The sequence below is a fragment of the Macaca fascicularis genome, chromosome X, assembly GCF_037993035.2.
Source record: "Macaca fascicularis isolate 582-1 chromosome X, T2T-MFA8v1.1".
NCBI lineage: Eukaryota > Metazoa > Chordata > Mammalia > Primates > Cercopithecidae > Macaca > Macaca fascicularis.
Window position 1 is genome coordinate 32,701,302 of NC_088395.1, and position 17,290 is coordinate 32,718,591.

General features: G+C 37.5%; 1 protein-coding gene across 13 annotated transcripts in view; it reads right to left on the reverse strand.

The window, feature by feature from the left end:
* The window catches only part of DMD (dystrophin), a 2,153,717-nt gene that overhangs the window by 1,545,071 nt on the left and 591,356 nt on the right, over window positions 1–17,290 (reverse strand). For all 13 annotated transcript variants that reach the window (XM_015443662.3, XM_065538825.1, XM_065538826.1 and 10 more), the window contains one exon: window positions 6,840–6,990. In XM_015443662.3, the coding sequence (XP_015299148.3) occupies window positions 6,840–6,990 (151 nt within the window). The remainder of the gene's footprint in view (window positions 1–6,839; window positions 6,991–17,290) is intronic.

Sequence of the window (17,290 nt, forward strand, 5' to 3'; positions counted from 1 at the left end):
TAACTCAGTAAGCGAGAATTAGGGTCCTTATTTTCCTTGCTTTAAACCCCGCTGCAGAGGTCAATGTCTTCTCATGAGGAAGCATTATAGGAGTAATGAAGTATAATAACTAACGTTAGTGCCTCTAAGATGAGAGAGTCTTCAGCAGCTATAATTTTTGTAGCAGTACTGATATACTTTAAAACAAAGTAGTATGCTGCTATAAAGACACATGCACACGTATGTTTATTGTGGCATTATTCACAATAGCAAAGACTTGGAATCAACCCAAATGTCCATCAGTGACGGACTGGATTAGGAAAATGTGACACATATACACCATGGAATACTATGTAGCCATAAAAAAGGATGAGTTTGTGTCCTTTGTAGGGACATGGATGCAGCTGGAAACCATCATTCTCAGCAAACTATCACAAGAACAGAAAACCAAACACCGCATGTTCTCACTCACAGGTGGGAATTGAACAATGACATTACCTGGACACAGGAAGGGGAACATCACACACCAGGTCCTATTGTGGCCGGGGTGGGGGAGGGACAGCATTAGGAGATATACCTAATGTGAATGACGAGTTAATGGATGCAGCACACCAGTATGGCACATGTATACATATGCAACAAACCTGCACATTGTGCACATGTACCCTAGAACTTAAAGTATAATAAAAAAAAAAAGAAGAAAAAAAAAAAGCTGTGACATTCTAAGTAATGTTACTGAATCAATACTCAGTAACTTCTAATAAGCTAAATAATAATCTGATTGCTAGAAACACTTGATTTGTAAAATAAGAACATGGGCATGCATTTTATCATGATTATTAATAATCTATAGCATTACTGTGCAAATATATCCTTGGACTATGATGCTTGTTAATAGAATGCTTATGGGAAATTAGAAGTCTTCTCAATTAGATTAAAAAACTGTAACTGAATATCATGCACATACTACTATGTAGACTATACAAGTGACGTTCTTTCTTTACATAAACTTCCAATCATTTATGTCAAAATAATAATACTACCACTCAAATCAATTTCATAGTCAATGGTTTACCACTATTAAGATATTTGAATATGGGAATGCAACAGAGATAGAAGGAAATAAGAAAAGTCAGAGACTGAAGACACCAGATACAACATCACCAGGTAAGCCACTTTATAGATATATTTTTCTACACCTTTATGATTTTTTTTTTTTGCTGTACACACAACTTTTTAATTTGTCAAAATTTCATGCCCTTGTCAGAAAGTTAACCATGATGAAGATGGTTTGAGAAATAAAACTAGTCAATATTATCAGAACATCTGTTCTAAAAACACTTACTGAGCATCAACTATTGACTAAGTACTCTGAAAACACAAAAGAAATCTGGCTCTCTGGTTATAACACAGTATTTTTTTGGATTTTATTGTTTATCCTCCTTACCATCATAACCATGAAACTTTCATTAAGCACTTATGAGGGCAAAAGACAGGAAATAAAATGAAACCTCACAGCAGAAACAAATAACGTGTAATTTTAACCATGCTAAATATGAGAGAGAGCTTGCTAAGCACTAAAAGCACTACTTGATCCTATGTCATTGTCAGACTTAACTGAGTCACTTATCCTTCTTCCAACTATTGCATTTCTCTTTTTATACTGCCTATTTTCTTAATTCCAGCTCTCAGGTCCCAGTTGCCCAGTCCCAGAATCTATTATTTTGAGCTTTTTGTTCATTTCCTAAATCTAGTTCTATTGGTTTTGATTTGATCTCCGGAATGCTTTATATCTGTTTACAATTTTCATTGACATTGCTTTCATTCAGGCTCTATACACTTTCTGCAATATCCTCTTAACATGTTTTCTGGCCTCCTGTTTTCTCTTCTCTTTCATTTATCTTCAAAAAATATCTTCTTAAATATTAAGGTAAGTTTTCCTAAATTGCTGCTCTTTCTAGTTTAATTTCTCACGAATAATGGTTTCCTGTTACTTATAGAACTACTAGCAAATGCCTGAGTCTTTTATATAAGACTCATGATCAACCTCCATGATCAGGCTTAAATCCTCCAGCATTAAGTATACTACAAGATTTCATAAATGATTGGTTTCTGTATTCTTCACAGCACCCATGTGCTATAATGAGTGTTTGTTCAGTGATACAGAATTGAATGCAATGGAATGAAATGAAATGTCAGATCCTTTGGCAGAATTATACCTAAACCTTCTCTGTAATATGAACATGTAGATCATTTTAAAGGTCACCAGATGAGGATATTTCACAATCTTGGCAACCCAAATGTCTGCCTTTAACTAACCTTCAAGGAAAGCATAGGTGACTGAGCTTCTAAGAGGCTACTCAGTTTGTATTAATCAGTATTTCACATAGAACATTCACTGAAGTCAGAATATAGAGTATATATTTACATCTGCAAATTCTAGTAATTTGTGAAGTCTTTGTTGATGCTGTCACCAACGTAATGTATCTATGCACAAAAGTCTAAATCTCTCAGAAGAATGGAAAACCTAGGAAGAAAACTGAGCTTTAAACTTCATCCCAGTCTCACTGTGCCAGGAGACAAAAGATTTCACTGTTAAATATTTTCCTTTTGATAAAAATGTCTTCCAAAATGGCAAACTTCTTTACTATTAATGAAAGCTCAAGGCTTTTACTCCTCAATAACATCATGCCACTCCTTCGAGGGAAAAACCTTTCATTCTTTATCAACATCACTAATAAATTCTATCCCTTAAGACAAAAATGACCAGCTAGAATTATATGTGATATATTTTTTCACAGGGGAATGAGAGGTTCGATTTGTTTACTCACCAGAGAGAATCACTCTTAGGTGCCTCAGATCTAAAGCAAACCTCTAAATACTCTCCCCAAAGCAATGTCTAAGAATGAATGGTTTATCCCAAATGTTGCAGCCAATTGAACTTTTCTCGGTTACCCAGACTAAAGGGTTTGGCTAGATTTAATAGTAACCACCATATAGGATCAACTGCTTTACCTTACCTAATTGCCAGGTTCAGTAAAAGTGACTTATCTTCCTGGCATTTCACAGTGTCTGAATTTCTAGCCTGCCTCATAATAAAATGCTGTTGAAATGAAGATAGCAAAGGATCCTGTCACAGAATATACAGAGGCATATCTGTAATATTCACAGTGTACTTGCAAGATTTGCAAACATTTTAATCTTGCCCTCCATTTGAGAGAGAGAACAGGCGACCTCTGATCTGAGTAGAATTTAAATCAATTCCCAGCAATAAAATCCGTATCTTTTCTTTAATTTTGTCATCTGCAATCATCTTTAAGAAAAAAATGGTGATGGCACAAGGATTTAATGTCTATTTACACAAAGCTAAAAATAAATATTAGAAGTTTGGTGATACAGTAGATGGGAGTTGCTTTTGTGGGTACTCTAAGGTTACTGATGTATTTTGTTGTCAGAAGGAGAAATTTCCTTGCTTTCAATGATTTACAATTCTTGGGAAGAAAAACTGAAAAGTGATTCAATGACTATATATATAGGGCTTTAGTTTGAACTCAGTTACCCAAAGAAGTAATATTTATTTTCTTTTGTTTTATGACATGTGCCAAGACTAACAAAATAGTATTCCTTTAATTCTGTATGTATGTTCCTTTCAGTGTTAAAAGACAATATAATGTACATGTTTCATGTTTTAAATAAATTCAACTCTTTGCTAAATTGTTTGATGTTAAGTCACCTTCTTCTCACCAAAATTGTTCCCAAGTAACAAAAGAGCATTATCAATTTTCAGGACTTGAATATAAATCTTCTTTCCTTTGTCTTAATTTTATTTAAAAAGACTTTTGTTCTGAAGAGTGCTCAAATAGTTAAAAGTAGGAGTTGGCCTTACTCTCTGAGCCAGCAAACCAATGCCTTCTGGCCTCTTTATGTCCTTTAAATAAATAATTCCTGGATGTAAAATGTTCCATAACCAACTTGCATATAATCCTGTTGCCTTCTTTTGTTTCAAATTTTTTCTTCAAGGCAATTTCATACTCATTAGAAATGGCATACTTTCAAGTAATGAATCATCTATTGAAATTTTATGACAATATTTGTCAAACATTTTCCATTTCATTCACAAAACATTTCAGGTACCTGTCAGAATATTAAGATCCTGGAGAGCTTGTCTCACCTAAATGAAGAGTCTATTCAGCATCCCAAGCTAAGAACTTCCTTCCCAGCGGCCCTAAGTTATCCATACTTAGCTGTGCTAACATTCTCCTTCCACTGCTCTTTTGGAGCTCTTCTTCCTGGCTTTCTCTTTACACTCCAGGCATCCGGCACCAGTGTCCTGCCTTCTGATGTTCAGTGTTACTTGGCCTAATCTTGGTCTTTTCTAAAATACTTCAAGTTCCAAAAGTATTGGATACATTAAAACTATGACTGGAAGGAACACTAGAAACAAACTGACTCAACACTTTTCTTTCCAAAGTAAAGATATAGAGAACCTGGGACATTAAGTGATGTTGGAAAATGACAATACAGTTAGTGGTAGAACTGGAGCTCGAACTCTGGCTTCTAGTGGGACAAGTTTGTCTTGGGTTAGATTCCTCCAAAAACACATCTTGAGCAAAAGACTTGGGAACAAATGGTTTATTTGGAGGGTGAACCCTTAAGGCATTATGAGAGCATGGAGACATTCAGGAAGTTACCTTGTGTATATCTGGAGCTCAGTTCTACGGGGGAATCTCTGAAAGACTGTAGAGAATATATGTTAGAAATGTCCCACTATGGGACAAAGATTCTATGGGATTTCTCTATCGACTTTTCTACTCATTGGCTAAGGGCAGCTCTGGCAGCACTAATTGCACCTCCTGTCTGCCTTCAAACTGGCTGAAATGCTTCTGCACCAGAAATGCCCTCAGGGAGAGAGAAGCCACTGCTGTACATCAACCTTGTCCAATCCATGACCCAGGATGGCTTTGAATGTGGCCCAACACAAACTTGTAAACTTTCTTAAAATATTTTTGCAATTATTTCTTCTAGTTCACCAGCTATCGTTAGTGTTAGTATATTTTATGTGTGGCCCAAGACAATTCCTCCAATGTGGCCCAGGGAAGCCAACAGGTTGGACACCCCTGGTGTATATAGCCACTCTCTGCATGTAACTTCCAGTGTAGGCCAAGGGGAAAGGGCAGATATAGTGTCAACCAGAGAAGCAAATGTGCCACAGAGCAAAAGTGGTACTATTAGAGAACTAGCACTGTACCTAACTTCTTCATCAGATGTTCAATTAGTATCTATGTGACAAGTAATCACAGTCACAATTTCTACCTAACTACAATACAGTTGATGTTTTTTTCCTGATGGCATAGCAGATGAGGATTACCATAGTTACAGCTCTTCTTAAATGCTAGATCTTCAACTGCTGTGACCAAAGGACTCCTGGGGGTCAGTATAGTAAGAGCTGGCCCCATTTGTCATTGAAAACTGAAGCTCATTAAACTAAAAAAAAAAAAAAAACCTCTAGAACTTAGAAATAAATGTATCTTTTATTTGCATGGAAAACTGTAAAACTATATCTGACTGAATATTATAAAAAGAGATAATTAAGTTAGGCAAAAGGCAGATTTAGGAGGTATGAAGTAAAGGAGCAGATATTCCCTTTCAAAGCCATAAATCCAACAACCACAGATCATAAGTAGAGTTGCCAGATAAAATAAAGGACACTCAGCAAAATGTGAATTTCAGATAAACAATGAATAATCTGGGACACACACTGAGAAAATTATTTGTTGTTTATCTGAAATTTACATTTATGTAGGCTTCTTTTATTTTTGTTTGCTACATATGGCAACCCTAATCCTGGGACAACTACAAAGGATCTTCTGTGTGTGCGTATCCTCATGAATTGAGCAGGAGTCTATTTCAACAATAAAACTCAGAGCTAATTGTAATATTTTATGGCATTGATTAAAATAAAGTACCCTCATAATTTTGGATCAGAAATATTATTGTAGAAGTCTCAATCACAGAAACAAAAAATAAATGCTTTCTGGCAGCGAGGGAGCGTAACTGGAAATGTACAAGTAAACTGAAGAAACAAGATGAAAATATTAACATTTTTAAAATGTCATATTTTATAGAAAAGCAATGCTTCAGACCCTCATTTATCAAGCTTGGCCGGCTTCAAGTTACTATAAATTGAATGTAAAATTACATTAAAAAAATCATAGCCTTATTATTTAAATTTGTATTACAAGTAATCCCTATGAAGTCTTTCTTCCAGGAAAGCAAATTTTTAATAAATCACACATCCTGTACTGTTCTCATCCACAAATATGTTTGATTTCTTTTCCAAATACGAAAAGCCTAGTTATGTTATATTTTTTAAAAAACAACAACAAATGTCTTAATCCATTTTGTGCTGCTATAACAAAAATAACTGAGACTGGGGTAATTTAGGAAGAACGTAAATTTATTTTTTCACAATTCTTGAGTCTGGGAAATCCAAGATCAAGGTGTTAGCATCTGGTGAGGGCCTTTTCAGAGTTTTCACATGGTGGTGCATGGTGGAGGGTCAAGAGACAGGAGAACACTGTGTGAAGCCTCTTTTATAAGGGCCTTGATCCTATTCATAAGGGAGAAGCCCTGATGGATTAATCACCGTTAAATATTCCACCTCTTAATACAATCACCTGAATTTTGGAGGGGACTCATTCAAGCTATTGCAACAAAGATGGTAAAAATAATTTTTAAACTATGGCTGACTTTAAGTTTTAATTTTCTCCCATCAACCATGTCATCTGTGTTATTGTGTATAGATAATATACACAAAGTTTGCTTTCTAGTAGAAAGCATACAACATAAGATACACCTACCTTATGTTGTTGTACTTGGCGTTTTAGGTCTTCAAGATCAGGTCCAAGGGGTTCTTCCTCCATTTTCCTTGTTCTTTCTTCTGTTTTTGTCAGCCAGTCATTCAACTCTTTCAGTTTCTGATTCTGGAGATCCATTAAAACTCTATGTAAACTGAAAATTTGAAAGAAGTCTATTATTACACCTCTTTTAAAACAACTTATTACTGAACATCGCAATGTAAAACAATAGAATTTATAATATAAGGAATGTTCACATTTGGGGGCATCTACTGGACATTGAGAAGGATGTAAGGAAAGCCCACTATCAATCGTCCCTGGAACTCTTATTTCTCAGACCTATAATCATTCACAAATCCTGATTTCTAAAAAGTTTCACATAACCAACTAAATGTGAACATGCTAACTGAAGTGCAAAGCATCTGATAACTGACTTAGTAGTATATTTTGGCAGTTGTTCATTTACATTCTCATTATTTAATACGTGTGGTGGTTAAAGATGGCCACAAATTCTTTGTCCATCTTCCCTTCAAGAGATGAGGTCTATTTTCCATCCCTGTGAATATGATCAGGACTTGTGACTTTTTTTTTTGACCATAGAATGTGACATAACTGACACCACACCAAATCCAAGTGTAGGCTGCAAAAGAACTGGCAGCATTTGTATTTTTCCTCTCTTGAAGCCTAGATTCCATGCTGTAAAGGAGGCCAGGCTACACTACTGAATCATTAGAGATCATATAGGAGTGATTCTGGAGGATGAAATATTATATTGGAAGTGAGCTTCCAGCTCATTGCAGCCCAAGGAGTGACCCCAGCTATAACACCAGTAATACAAAAACAACCTGGCTGAGCCCTGCTTATATTCTTGATCTTCAGAATCATGACGCAATTATAAATTGTTTTTTTCTTTTCTCTTTGTTTTTTTTTTTTTTTTTTTTTTTTTTTTTTTTAAATTTATTTATTATTATTATACTTTAAGTTGTAGGGTACATGTGCATAACGTGCAGGTTTGTTACATATGTATACTTGTGCCATGTTGCTGTACTGCACCCATCAACTCGTCATTTACATCAGGTATAACGCCCAACGCAATCCCTCCCCCCTCCCCCCTCCCCATGATAGGCCCCGGTGTGTTATGTTCCCCTTCCTGAGTCCGAGTGATCTCATTGTTCAGTTCCCACCTATGAGTGAGAACATGCGGTGTTTGGTTTTCTGTTCTTGCGATAGTTTGCTAAGAATGATGGATTCCAGCTGCATCCAAGTCCCTACAAAGGACTCAAACTCATCCTTTTTTATGGCTGCATAGTATTCCATGGTGTATATGTGCCACATTTTCTTAATCCAATCTGTCACTGATGGACATTTGGGTTGATTCCAAGTCTTTGCTATTGTGAATAGTGCTGCAATAAACATACGTGTGCATGTGTCTTTATAGCAGCATAATTTATAATCCTTTGGGTATATACCCAGTAATGGGATGGCTGGGTCATATGGTACATCTAGTTCTAGATCCTTGAGGAATCGCCATACTGTTTTCCATAATGGTTGAACTAGTTTACAATCCCACCAACAGTGTAAAAGTGTTCCTATTTCTCCACATCCTCTCCAGCACCTGTTGTTTCCTGACTTTTTAATGATTGCCATTCTAACTGGTGTGAGATGGTATCTCATTGTGGTTTTGATTTGCATTTCTCTGATGGCCAGTGATGATGAGCATTTTTTCATGTGTCTGTTGGCTGTATGAATGTCTTCTTTTGAGAAATGTCTGTTCATGTCCTTTGCCCACTTTTTGATGGGGTTGTTTGTTTTTTTCTTGTAAATTTGTTTGAGTTCTTTGTAGGTTCTGGATATTAGCCCTTTGTCAGATGAGTAGATTGCAAAAATTTTTTCCCATTCTGTAGGTTGCCTGTTCACTCTGATGGTAGTGTCTTTTGCTGTGCAGAAGCTCTTTAGTTTAATGAGATCCCATTTGTCAATTTTGGCTTTTGCTGCTGTTGCTTTTGGTGTTTTAGACATGAAATCTTTGCCCATGCCTATGTCCTGAATGGTACTACCTAGGTTTTCCTCTAGGATTTTTATGGTATTAGGTCTAACATTTAAGTCTCTAATCCATCTTGAATTAATTTTCGTATAAGGAGTAAGGAAAGGATCCAGTTTCAGCTTTCTACTTATGGCTAGCCAATTTTCCCAGCACCATTTATTAAATAGGGAATCCTTTCCCCATTTCTTGTTTCTCTCAGGTTTGTCAAAGATCAAATGGCTGTAGATGTGTGGTATTATTTCTGAGGACTCTGTTCTGTTCCATTGGTCTATATCTCTGTTTTGGTACCAGTACCATGCTGTTTTGATTACTGTAGCCTTGTAGTATAGTTTGAAGTCAGGTAGCGTGATGCCTCCAGCTTTGTTCTTTTGACTTAGGATTGTCTTGGAGATGCGGGCTCTTTTTTGGTTCCATATGAACTTTAAAGCAGTTTTTTCCAATTCTGTGAAGAAAGTCATTGGTACCTTGATGGGGATGGCATTGAATCTATAAATAACCTTGGGCAGTATGGCCATTTTCACGATATTGATTCTTCCTATCCATGAGCATGGTATGTTCTTCCATTTGTTTGTGTCCTCTTTTATTTCACTGAGCAGTGGTTTGTAGTTCTCCTTGAAGAGGTCCTTTACATCCCTTGTAAGTTGGATTCCTAGGTATTTGATTCTCTTTGAAGCAATTGTGAATGGAAGTTCATTCCTGATTTGGCTCTCTGTTTGTCTGTTACTGGTGTATAAGAATGCTTGTGATTTTTGCACATTAATTTTGTATCCTGAGACTTTGCTGAAGTTGCTTATCAGCTTAAGGAGATTTTGGGCTGAGACAATGGGGTTTTCTAAATATACAATCATGTCATCTGCAAACAGGGACAATTTGACTTCTTCTTTTCCTAACTGAATACCCTTGATTTCTTTCTCTTGCCTGATTGCCCTAGCCAGAACTTCCAACACTATATTGAATAGGAGTGGTGAGAGAGGGCATCCCTGTCTTGTGCCAGTTTTCAAAGGGAATTTTTCCAGTTTTTGCCCATTCAGTATGATATTGGCTGTGGGTTTGTCATAAATAGCTCTTATTATTTTGAGGTACGTTCCATCAATACCGAATTTATTGAGCGTTTTTAGCATGAAAGGCTGTTGAATTTTGTCAAAAGCCTTTTCTGCATCAATTGAGATAATCATGTGGTTCTTGTCTTTGGTTCTGTTTATATGCTGGATTATGTTTATTGATTTGCGAATGTTGAACCAGCCTTGCATCCCAGGGATGAAGCCCACTTGATCATGGTGGATAAGCTTTTTGATGTGTTGCTGAATCCGGTTTGCCAGTATTTTATTGAGGATTTTTGCATCGATGTTCATCAGGGATATTGGTCTAAAATTCTCTTTTTTTGTTGTGTCTCTGCCAGGCTTTGGTATCAGGATGATGTTGGCCTCATAAAATGAGTTAGGGAGGATTCCCTCTTTTTCTATTGCTTGGAATAGTTTCAGAAGGAATGGTACCAACTCCTCCTTGTACCTCTGGTAGAATTCAGCTGTGAATCCATCTGGTCCTGGACTTTTTTTGGTTGGTAGGCTATTAATTGTTGCCTCAATTTCAGAGCCTGCTATTGGTCTATTCAGGGATTCAACTTCTTCCTGGTTTAGTCTTGGAAGAGTGTAAGTGTCCAGGAAATTATCCATTTCTTCTAGATTTTCCAGTTTATTTGCGTAGAGGTGTTTATAGTATTCTCTGATGGTAGTTTGTATTTCTGTGGGGTCGGTGGTGATATCCCCTTGATCATTTTTAATTGCGTCGATTTGATTCTTCTCTCTTTTCTTCTTTATTAGTCTGGCTAGTGGTCTGTCAATTTTGTTGATCTTTTCAAAAAACCAACTCCTGGATTCATTGATTTTTTGGAGGGTTTTTTGTGTCTCTATCTCCTTCAGTTCTGCTCTGATCTTAGTTATTTCTTGCCTTCTGCTAGCTTTCGAATGTGTTTGCTCTTGCTTCTCTAGTTCTTTTAATTGCGATGTTAGAGTGTCAATTTTACATCTTTCCTGCTTTCTCTTGTGGGCATTTAGTGCTATAAATTTCCCTCTACACACTGCTTTAAATGTGTCCCAGAGATTCTGGTATGTTGTATCTTTGTTCTCATTGGTTTCAAAGAACATCTTTATTTCTGCCTTCATTTCGTTATGTACCCAGTAGTCATTCAGGAGCAGGTTGTTCAGTTTCCATGTAGTTGAGCGGTTTTGAGTGAGTTTCTTAGTCCTGAGTTCTAGTTTGATTGCACTGTGGTCTGAGAGACAGTTTGTTATAATTTCTGTTCTTGTACATTTGCTGAGGAGTGCTTTACTTCCAATTACGTGGTCAATTTTGGAGTAAGTATGATGTGGTGCTGAGAAGAATGTATATTCTGTTGATTTGGGGTGGAGAGTTCTATAGATGTCTATTAGGTCTGCTTGCTGCAGAGATGAGTTCAATTCCTGGATATCCTTGTTAACTTTCTGTCTCGTTGATCTGTCTAATGTTGACAGTGGAGTGTTGAAGTCTCCCATTATTATTGTATGGGAGTCTAAGTCTCTTTGTAAGTCTCTAAGGACTTGCTTGATGAATCTGGGTGCTCCTGTATTGGGTGCATATATATTTAGGATAGTTAGCTCTTCCTGTTGAATTGATCCCTTTACCATTATGTAATGTCCTTCTTTGTCTCTTTTGATCTTTGATGGTTTAAAGTCTGTTTTATCAGAGACTAGTATTGCAACCCCTGCTTTTTTTTGTTCTCCATTTGCTTGGTAAATCTTCCTCCATCCCTTTATTTTGAGCCTATGTATGTCTCTGCGTGTGAGATGGGTCTCCTGAATACAGCAGACTGATGGGTCTTGACTCTTTATCCAGTTTGCCAGTCTGTGTCTTTTAATTGGAGCATTTAGTCCATTTACATTTAAGGTTAAGATTGTTATGTGTGAACTTGATCCTGCCATTATGATATTAACTGGTTATTTTGCTCATTAGTTGATGCAGTTTCTTCCTAGCCTCAATGGTCTTTACATTTTGGCATGTTTTTGCAATGGCTGGTACCGGTTGTTCCTTTCCATGTTTAGTGCTTCCTTCAGGGTCTCTTGTAAGGCAGGCCTAGTGGTGACAAAATCTCTAAGCATTTGCTTATCTGTAAAGTATTTTATTTCTCCTTCACTTATGAAACTTAGTTTGGCTGGATATGAAATTCTGGGTTTAAAATTCTTTTCTTTAAGAATGTTGAATATTGGCCCCCACTCTCTTCTGGCTTGTAGAGTTTCTGCTGAGAGATCTGCTGTTAGTCTGATGGGCTTCCCTTTGTGGGTAACCCGACCTTTCTCTCTGGCTGCCCTTAAGATTTTTTCCTTCATTTCAACTTTGGTGAATCTGGCAATTATGTGTCTTGGAGTTGCTCTTCTCGAGGAGTATCTTTGTGGCGTTCTCTGTATTTCCTGGATTTGAATGTTGGCCTGCCCTACTAGGTTGGGGAAGTTCTCCTGGATGATATCCTGAAGAGTGTTTTCCAACTTGGTTCCATTTTCCCCCTCACTTTCAGGCACCCCAATCAGACGTAGATTTGGTCTTTTTACCTAATCCCATACTTCTTGCAGGCTTTGTTCATTTCTTTTTCTTCTTTTTTCTTTTGGTTTCTCTTCTCGCTTCATTTCATTCATTTGGTCCTCAATCGCTGATACTCTTTCTTCCAGTTGATCGAGTCGGTTACTGAAGCTTGTGCATTTGTCACGTATTTCTCGTGTCATGATTTTCATCTCTTTCATTTCGTTTAGAACCTTCTCTGCATTAATTACTCTAGCCATCAATTCTTCCACTTTTTTTTCAAGATTTTTAGTTTCTTTGCGCTGGGTACGTAATTCCTCCTTTAGCTCTGAGAAATTTGATGGACTGAAGCCTTCTTCTCTCATCTCGTCAAAGTCATTCTCTGTCCAGCTTTGATCCGTTGCTGGCGATGAGCTGCGCTCCTTTGCCGGGGGAGATGCGCTCTTATTTTTTGAATTTCCAGCTTTTCTGCCCTGCTTTTTCCCCATCTTTGTGGTTTTATCTGCCTCTGGTCTTTGATGATGGTGATGTACTGATGGGGTTTTGGTGTAGGTGTCCTTCCTGTTTGATAGTTTTCCTTCTAACAGTCAGGACCCTCAGCTGTAGGTCTGTTGGAAATTGCTTGAGGTCCACTCCAGACCCTGTTTGCCTGGGTATCAGCAGCAGAGGCTGCAGAAGATAGAATATTTCTGAACAGCGAGTGTAGCTGTCTGATTCTTGCTTTGGAAGCTTCCTCTCAGGGGTGTACTCCTCCCTGTGAGGTGTGGGGTGTCAGACTGCCCCTAGTGGGGGATGTCTCCCAGTTAGGCTACTCAGGGGTCAGGGACCCGCTTGAGCAGGGGGTCTGTCCCTTCTCAGATCTCAACCTCCGTGTTGGGAGATCCAGTGCTCTCTTCAAAGCTGTCAGACAGAGTCGTTTGCGTCTGTGCAGAGGTGTCTGTGTGTCTTAGTTTACTGTGCCCTGTCCCCAGAGGTGGAGTCTACAGAGACAGGCAGGTTTCCTTGAGCTGCTGTGAGCTCCACCCAGTTCGAGCTTCCCAGCAGCTTTGTTTACCTACTTAAGCCTCAGCAATGGCGGGCGCCCCTCCCCCAGCCTCGCTGCTGCCTTGCCGGTAGATCACAGACGGCTGCGCTAGCAACCAGGGAGGCTCCGTGGGTGTGGGAACCTCCCGGCCAGGTGTGGGATATGATCTCCTGGTGTGCCTGTTTCCTAAAGCGCAGTATTGGGGTGGGAGTTACCCGATTTTCCAGGTGTTGTGTGTCTCAGTTCCCCTGGCTAGGAAAAGGGACTCCCTTCCCCCTTGCGCTTCCCAGGTGAGGCAATGCCTCGCCCTGCTTCAGCTCTCGCTGGTCGGGCTGCAGCAGCTGATCAGCTCCGATCGTCTGGCACTCCCCAGTGAGATGAACCCAGTACCTCAGTTGAAAATGCAGAAATCACCGGTCTTCTGTGTCGCTCGCGCTGGGAGTTGGAGACTGGAGCTGCTCCTATTCGGCCATCTTGCTCCGCCCTCCATAAATTGTTTTAACGCATTAAGTTTGGACGCCATTTGACACACAGAAATAGGTAAATGAAAGCATGCTTTTTTCCCCACAAAGATATAGAAAATAGTGGGCTGGGTAATGAATTTAAAGTCCAAAGGCCTAGGTTCACAGCCCAGCGGTAAGCTCTACAACCAGGTTCTTAAACGTTCTCAGTTACATTTCCAGTATCAGGGACATGGGATAATGCTTTGCCTATTAATTACACAAGTTTGTGTTGAGGATGAAAATACATTAAGGTTCTTTCATTAATTCAACCAAAATTTGAGATGTAAATGGGAAGCGTTAATGGTTATTTCAAGAGAAACAGTCTTTATAAATATCATGTTTAAAGTATTTTTCAAAACTATATTCTGAACATTGATCTTATAAACGGGATATAATTTGAATTAGGAATATATTATTTTGAATACATAACTGTATTCTAAAATCTTTAGTGGAAGTTTCCATTAATCACCACATTTAAATACACAAAGTGCACACATAGTTGAGAGTGTTTTTTAATAGACTTAATTTTTTGGTTTAGATTTACAAAAAACTAATGAGTATAATACAAAGAGTTATCATATAACTTGCACTCAGTCTCTCCCATTTTATTAACGTTATTATGGAACATTTGTTACAATTAATGAACCAATATTTGTGCATTATTATTAGCTGGAGTCTATATTGTATTCTGATTTCCTTAGATTTAAACTATTTTTTTTTTTTTGTATTTCAGTATCTCTTCAAGGATTCCATATTACACTTAATTGTCCTGATTCCTTAATCTGCTTTTGGCTATGATAGTTTCTCAGAATTTTTCTGGCAGTTTTTAAAAGTGCTGGCCAGGCTGGTATTTTGTAGTATGCCTCTTAGTGGGAATTTGTCTGAATTTTTTTTCCTCATAATTAAACTGGTGTTTTTGAAAGACCACAGAGGTAATGGGCCATTTTAATCACATTTTATCAAGCATATATACTCTCAACCTGACTTATCAATGTTAACTTTGACCACTTGGCTAAAGTAACAGGTGTCACATTTATCCACTATAAAGTTACTCTTTCCCCCTCCTTTTACACTATTTTTTAATAAGAAAGTCACTATACACAGTCCCCATGGAGTGGGGAGTTATATTCTCTTTCTGTGAGGGCAGAGAAGTTACATAAGTTATTTGGAGTTTTTTCTGCATTGGAGATTTGTCTCTATTCCTCCATTTATTTATGAAATTACTTATTTATATAACATGGCCTCATGTATAGTTATTTGATACTTTGGGCTAAATCCAGTATTAGTTTCTGCTTTGGATTTTTGCTCAAATAGTTCCAGCTTTGGACACTGGGAACTCTCTTGGTTGGCGACTGACATATCCCATTAAAGTTTTTTGTTTAGGGCAGGGCTGTGGAGTTGAGCATGTTCTTACTTTCTGGCACTACCAAATGCTTCAGGTTCATTTTCTATACTGCCTTTCTTAGTTTTAGAATCAGCCGTTTCTCCACAGTGTTCTAGTTTTTTTTTGGGGGGGGCGGGAATGTTACTGGAACCCAAGATCCTGTTGCTAGGTATGCTTGTTGCTTCTAGGGTGTTGTAGCTTACAGGACATCCGGGTTGACATAAAGAAGTGGATGTACGAGTGCGTACTCACCCATAAATACTTTATGTAATTACCTCATCTGTAGCAAGCTAAATATTAATCTATCCATATCTCTCCATCTTGTGACTTCTGTCCTTTATCTGTGAACTACCTCTTCAACAGTAAGAATTTGACTTAAATTAGAAGTTGTTACAAGAAACTCAAAAATGATTTCTTTAAACTAGAAGCTGAGATGACCCCTGTTCCATGTTTGGCTCCTCGTGCTGCTGAATCCACAGAGAAAGGGGTTACCACACAGAACCTAAGCGCAAATGGTCAACTGAGTTCATCCTATACAATGCAGGGCAAGTAGGACTACATCAGAAAATTACAGGCATTTGCCAGGAGTCTCTTAGTATCCCCATATACAATAATGTTAACCAATAAATAAATAAATAAATAAAAATTAAAAAAAAAAAAACAGAAGATACTCGATCGATATGGAACCACTAATAATATGGTTCTTTGGAAGGATGTTTTTGATTTCCCACTAAGGTGAATGGCCAGGAGTCTCTTAGTATCCCCATATACAATAGTGTTAACCAATTAAAAAAAAAAAACAGAAGATACTCGATCGATATGGAACCACTAATAATATGGTTCTCTGGAAGGATGTCTTTGATTTCCCACTAAGGTCAATGTCTGCAACTAGAAGAAATTCTGTCATAGTAACCAAGACAGCATTGTATTAGCATAAAAACAAATTAATGGAACATAGTAACAGAACCCAGGAATAAATCCATGCATTTGCATTCAACTGATTTTTGACATGGGTGTCAAGAACACACTATGAGGACAGGACACCCTCTTCAGCAAATGCTACTGGGAAAAGTAAGAATCTACAAGCAGAAGAATGAAATTAGACCCTTATCCCTTGCCACATACAAAAACCAATTTGAAATGGATTAAAAACTTAAATGTGAGACTCAAAACTATCAACCTATTAGTAGAAAACATAGAGGACAAGCTTCATCACAATTATTTGGGCAATAACTTTTGAATATGACTTTAAAAGCACAAGCAACAAAAGCAAAAATAGACTGAGGACTTACACCAAACTAAAAATCTCTGCACAGAAAAAAAGATAAAATTGAAAATTAACAGAGTAAAGAGATAACCAATAGAATGAGAAAAATATTTGCAAACTATATATCTGATGGTGGTTCATATCAGAAATATATAAGAAATTCAAACAACTCCATAGCAAGAAAACAAATAACCTGATCAAAAATAGGCAAAAGACTAAAATAGACATTTATCATAAAAAGGACAAATGGATAACACGTATATGAAAAAATGTTCAACATCACTAATCATCTGGAAAATGCAAATTAAAACCACAATGAGGTATCACTTTACTTGCAAAGAAAAGGCAACACTTACACACTGTTGGTGGGAGTGTAAATTAGTTCAACTACTGTCGAAAATAGTGTGGTGATTCCACAAAAACCTAAAAACAGAAGTACCATTTGACCCAGCAATCCTATTGTTGGGTATATACTTAAAGGAATATAAAACATTCTACCAAAAGGACACATGCACACATATGTTCATGGCAGCACTATTCACAATCGCAAAGAGAATCAACCTAAATGCTCATCAATGGTAAACTGGATAAATATGGTAAATACATATTGTGGAATACTATGCAGCCATAAAAAAGAATAAGATTATGTTCTTTGCAGGAACATAGATGAAGCTGGAGGCCAT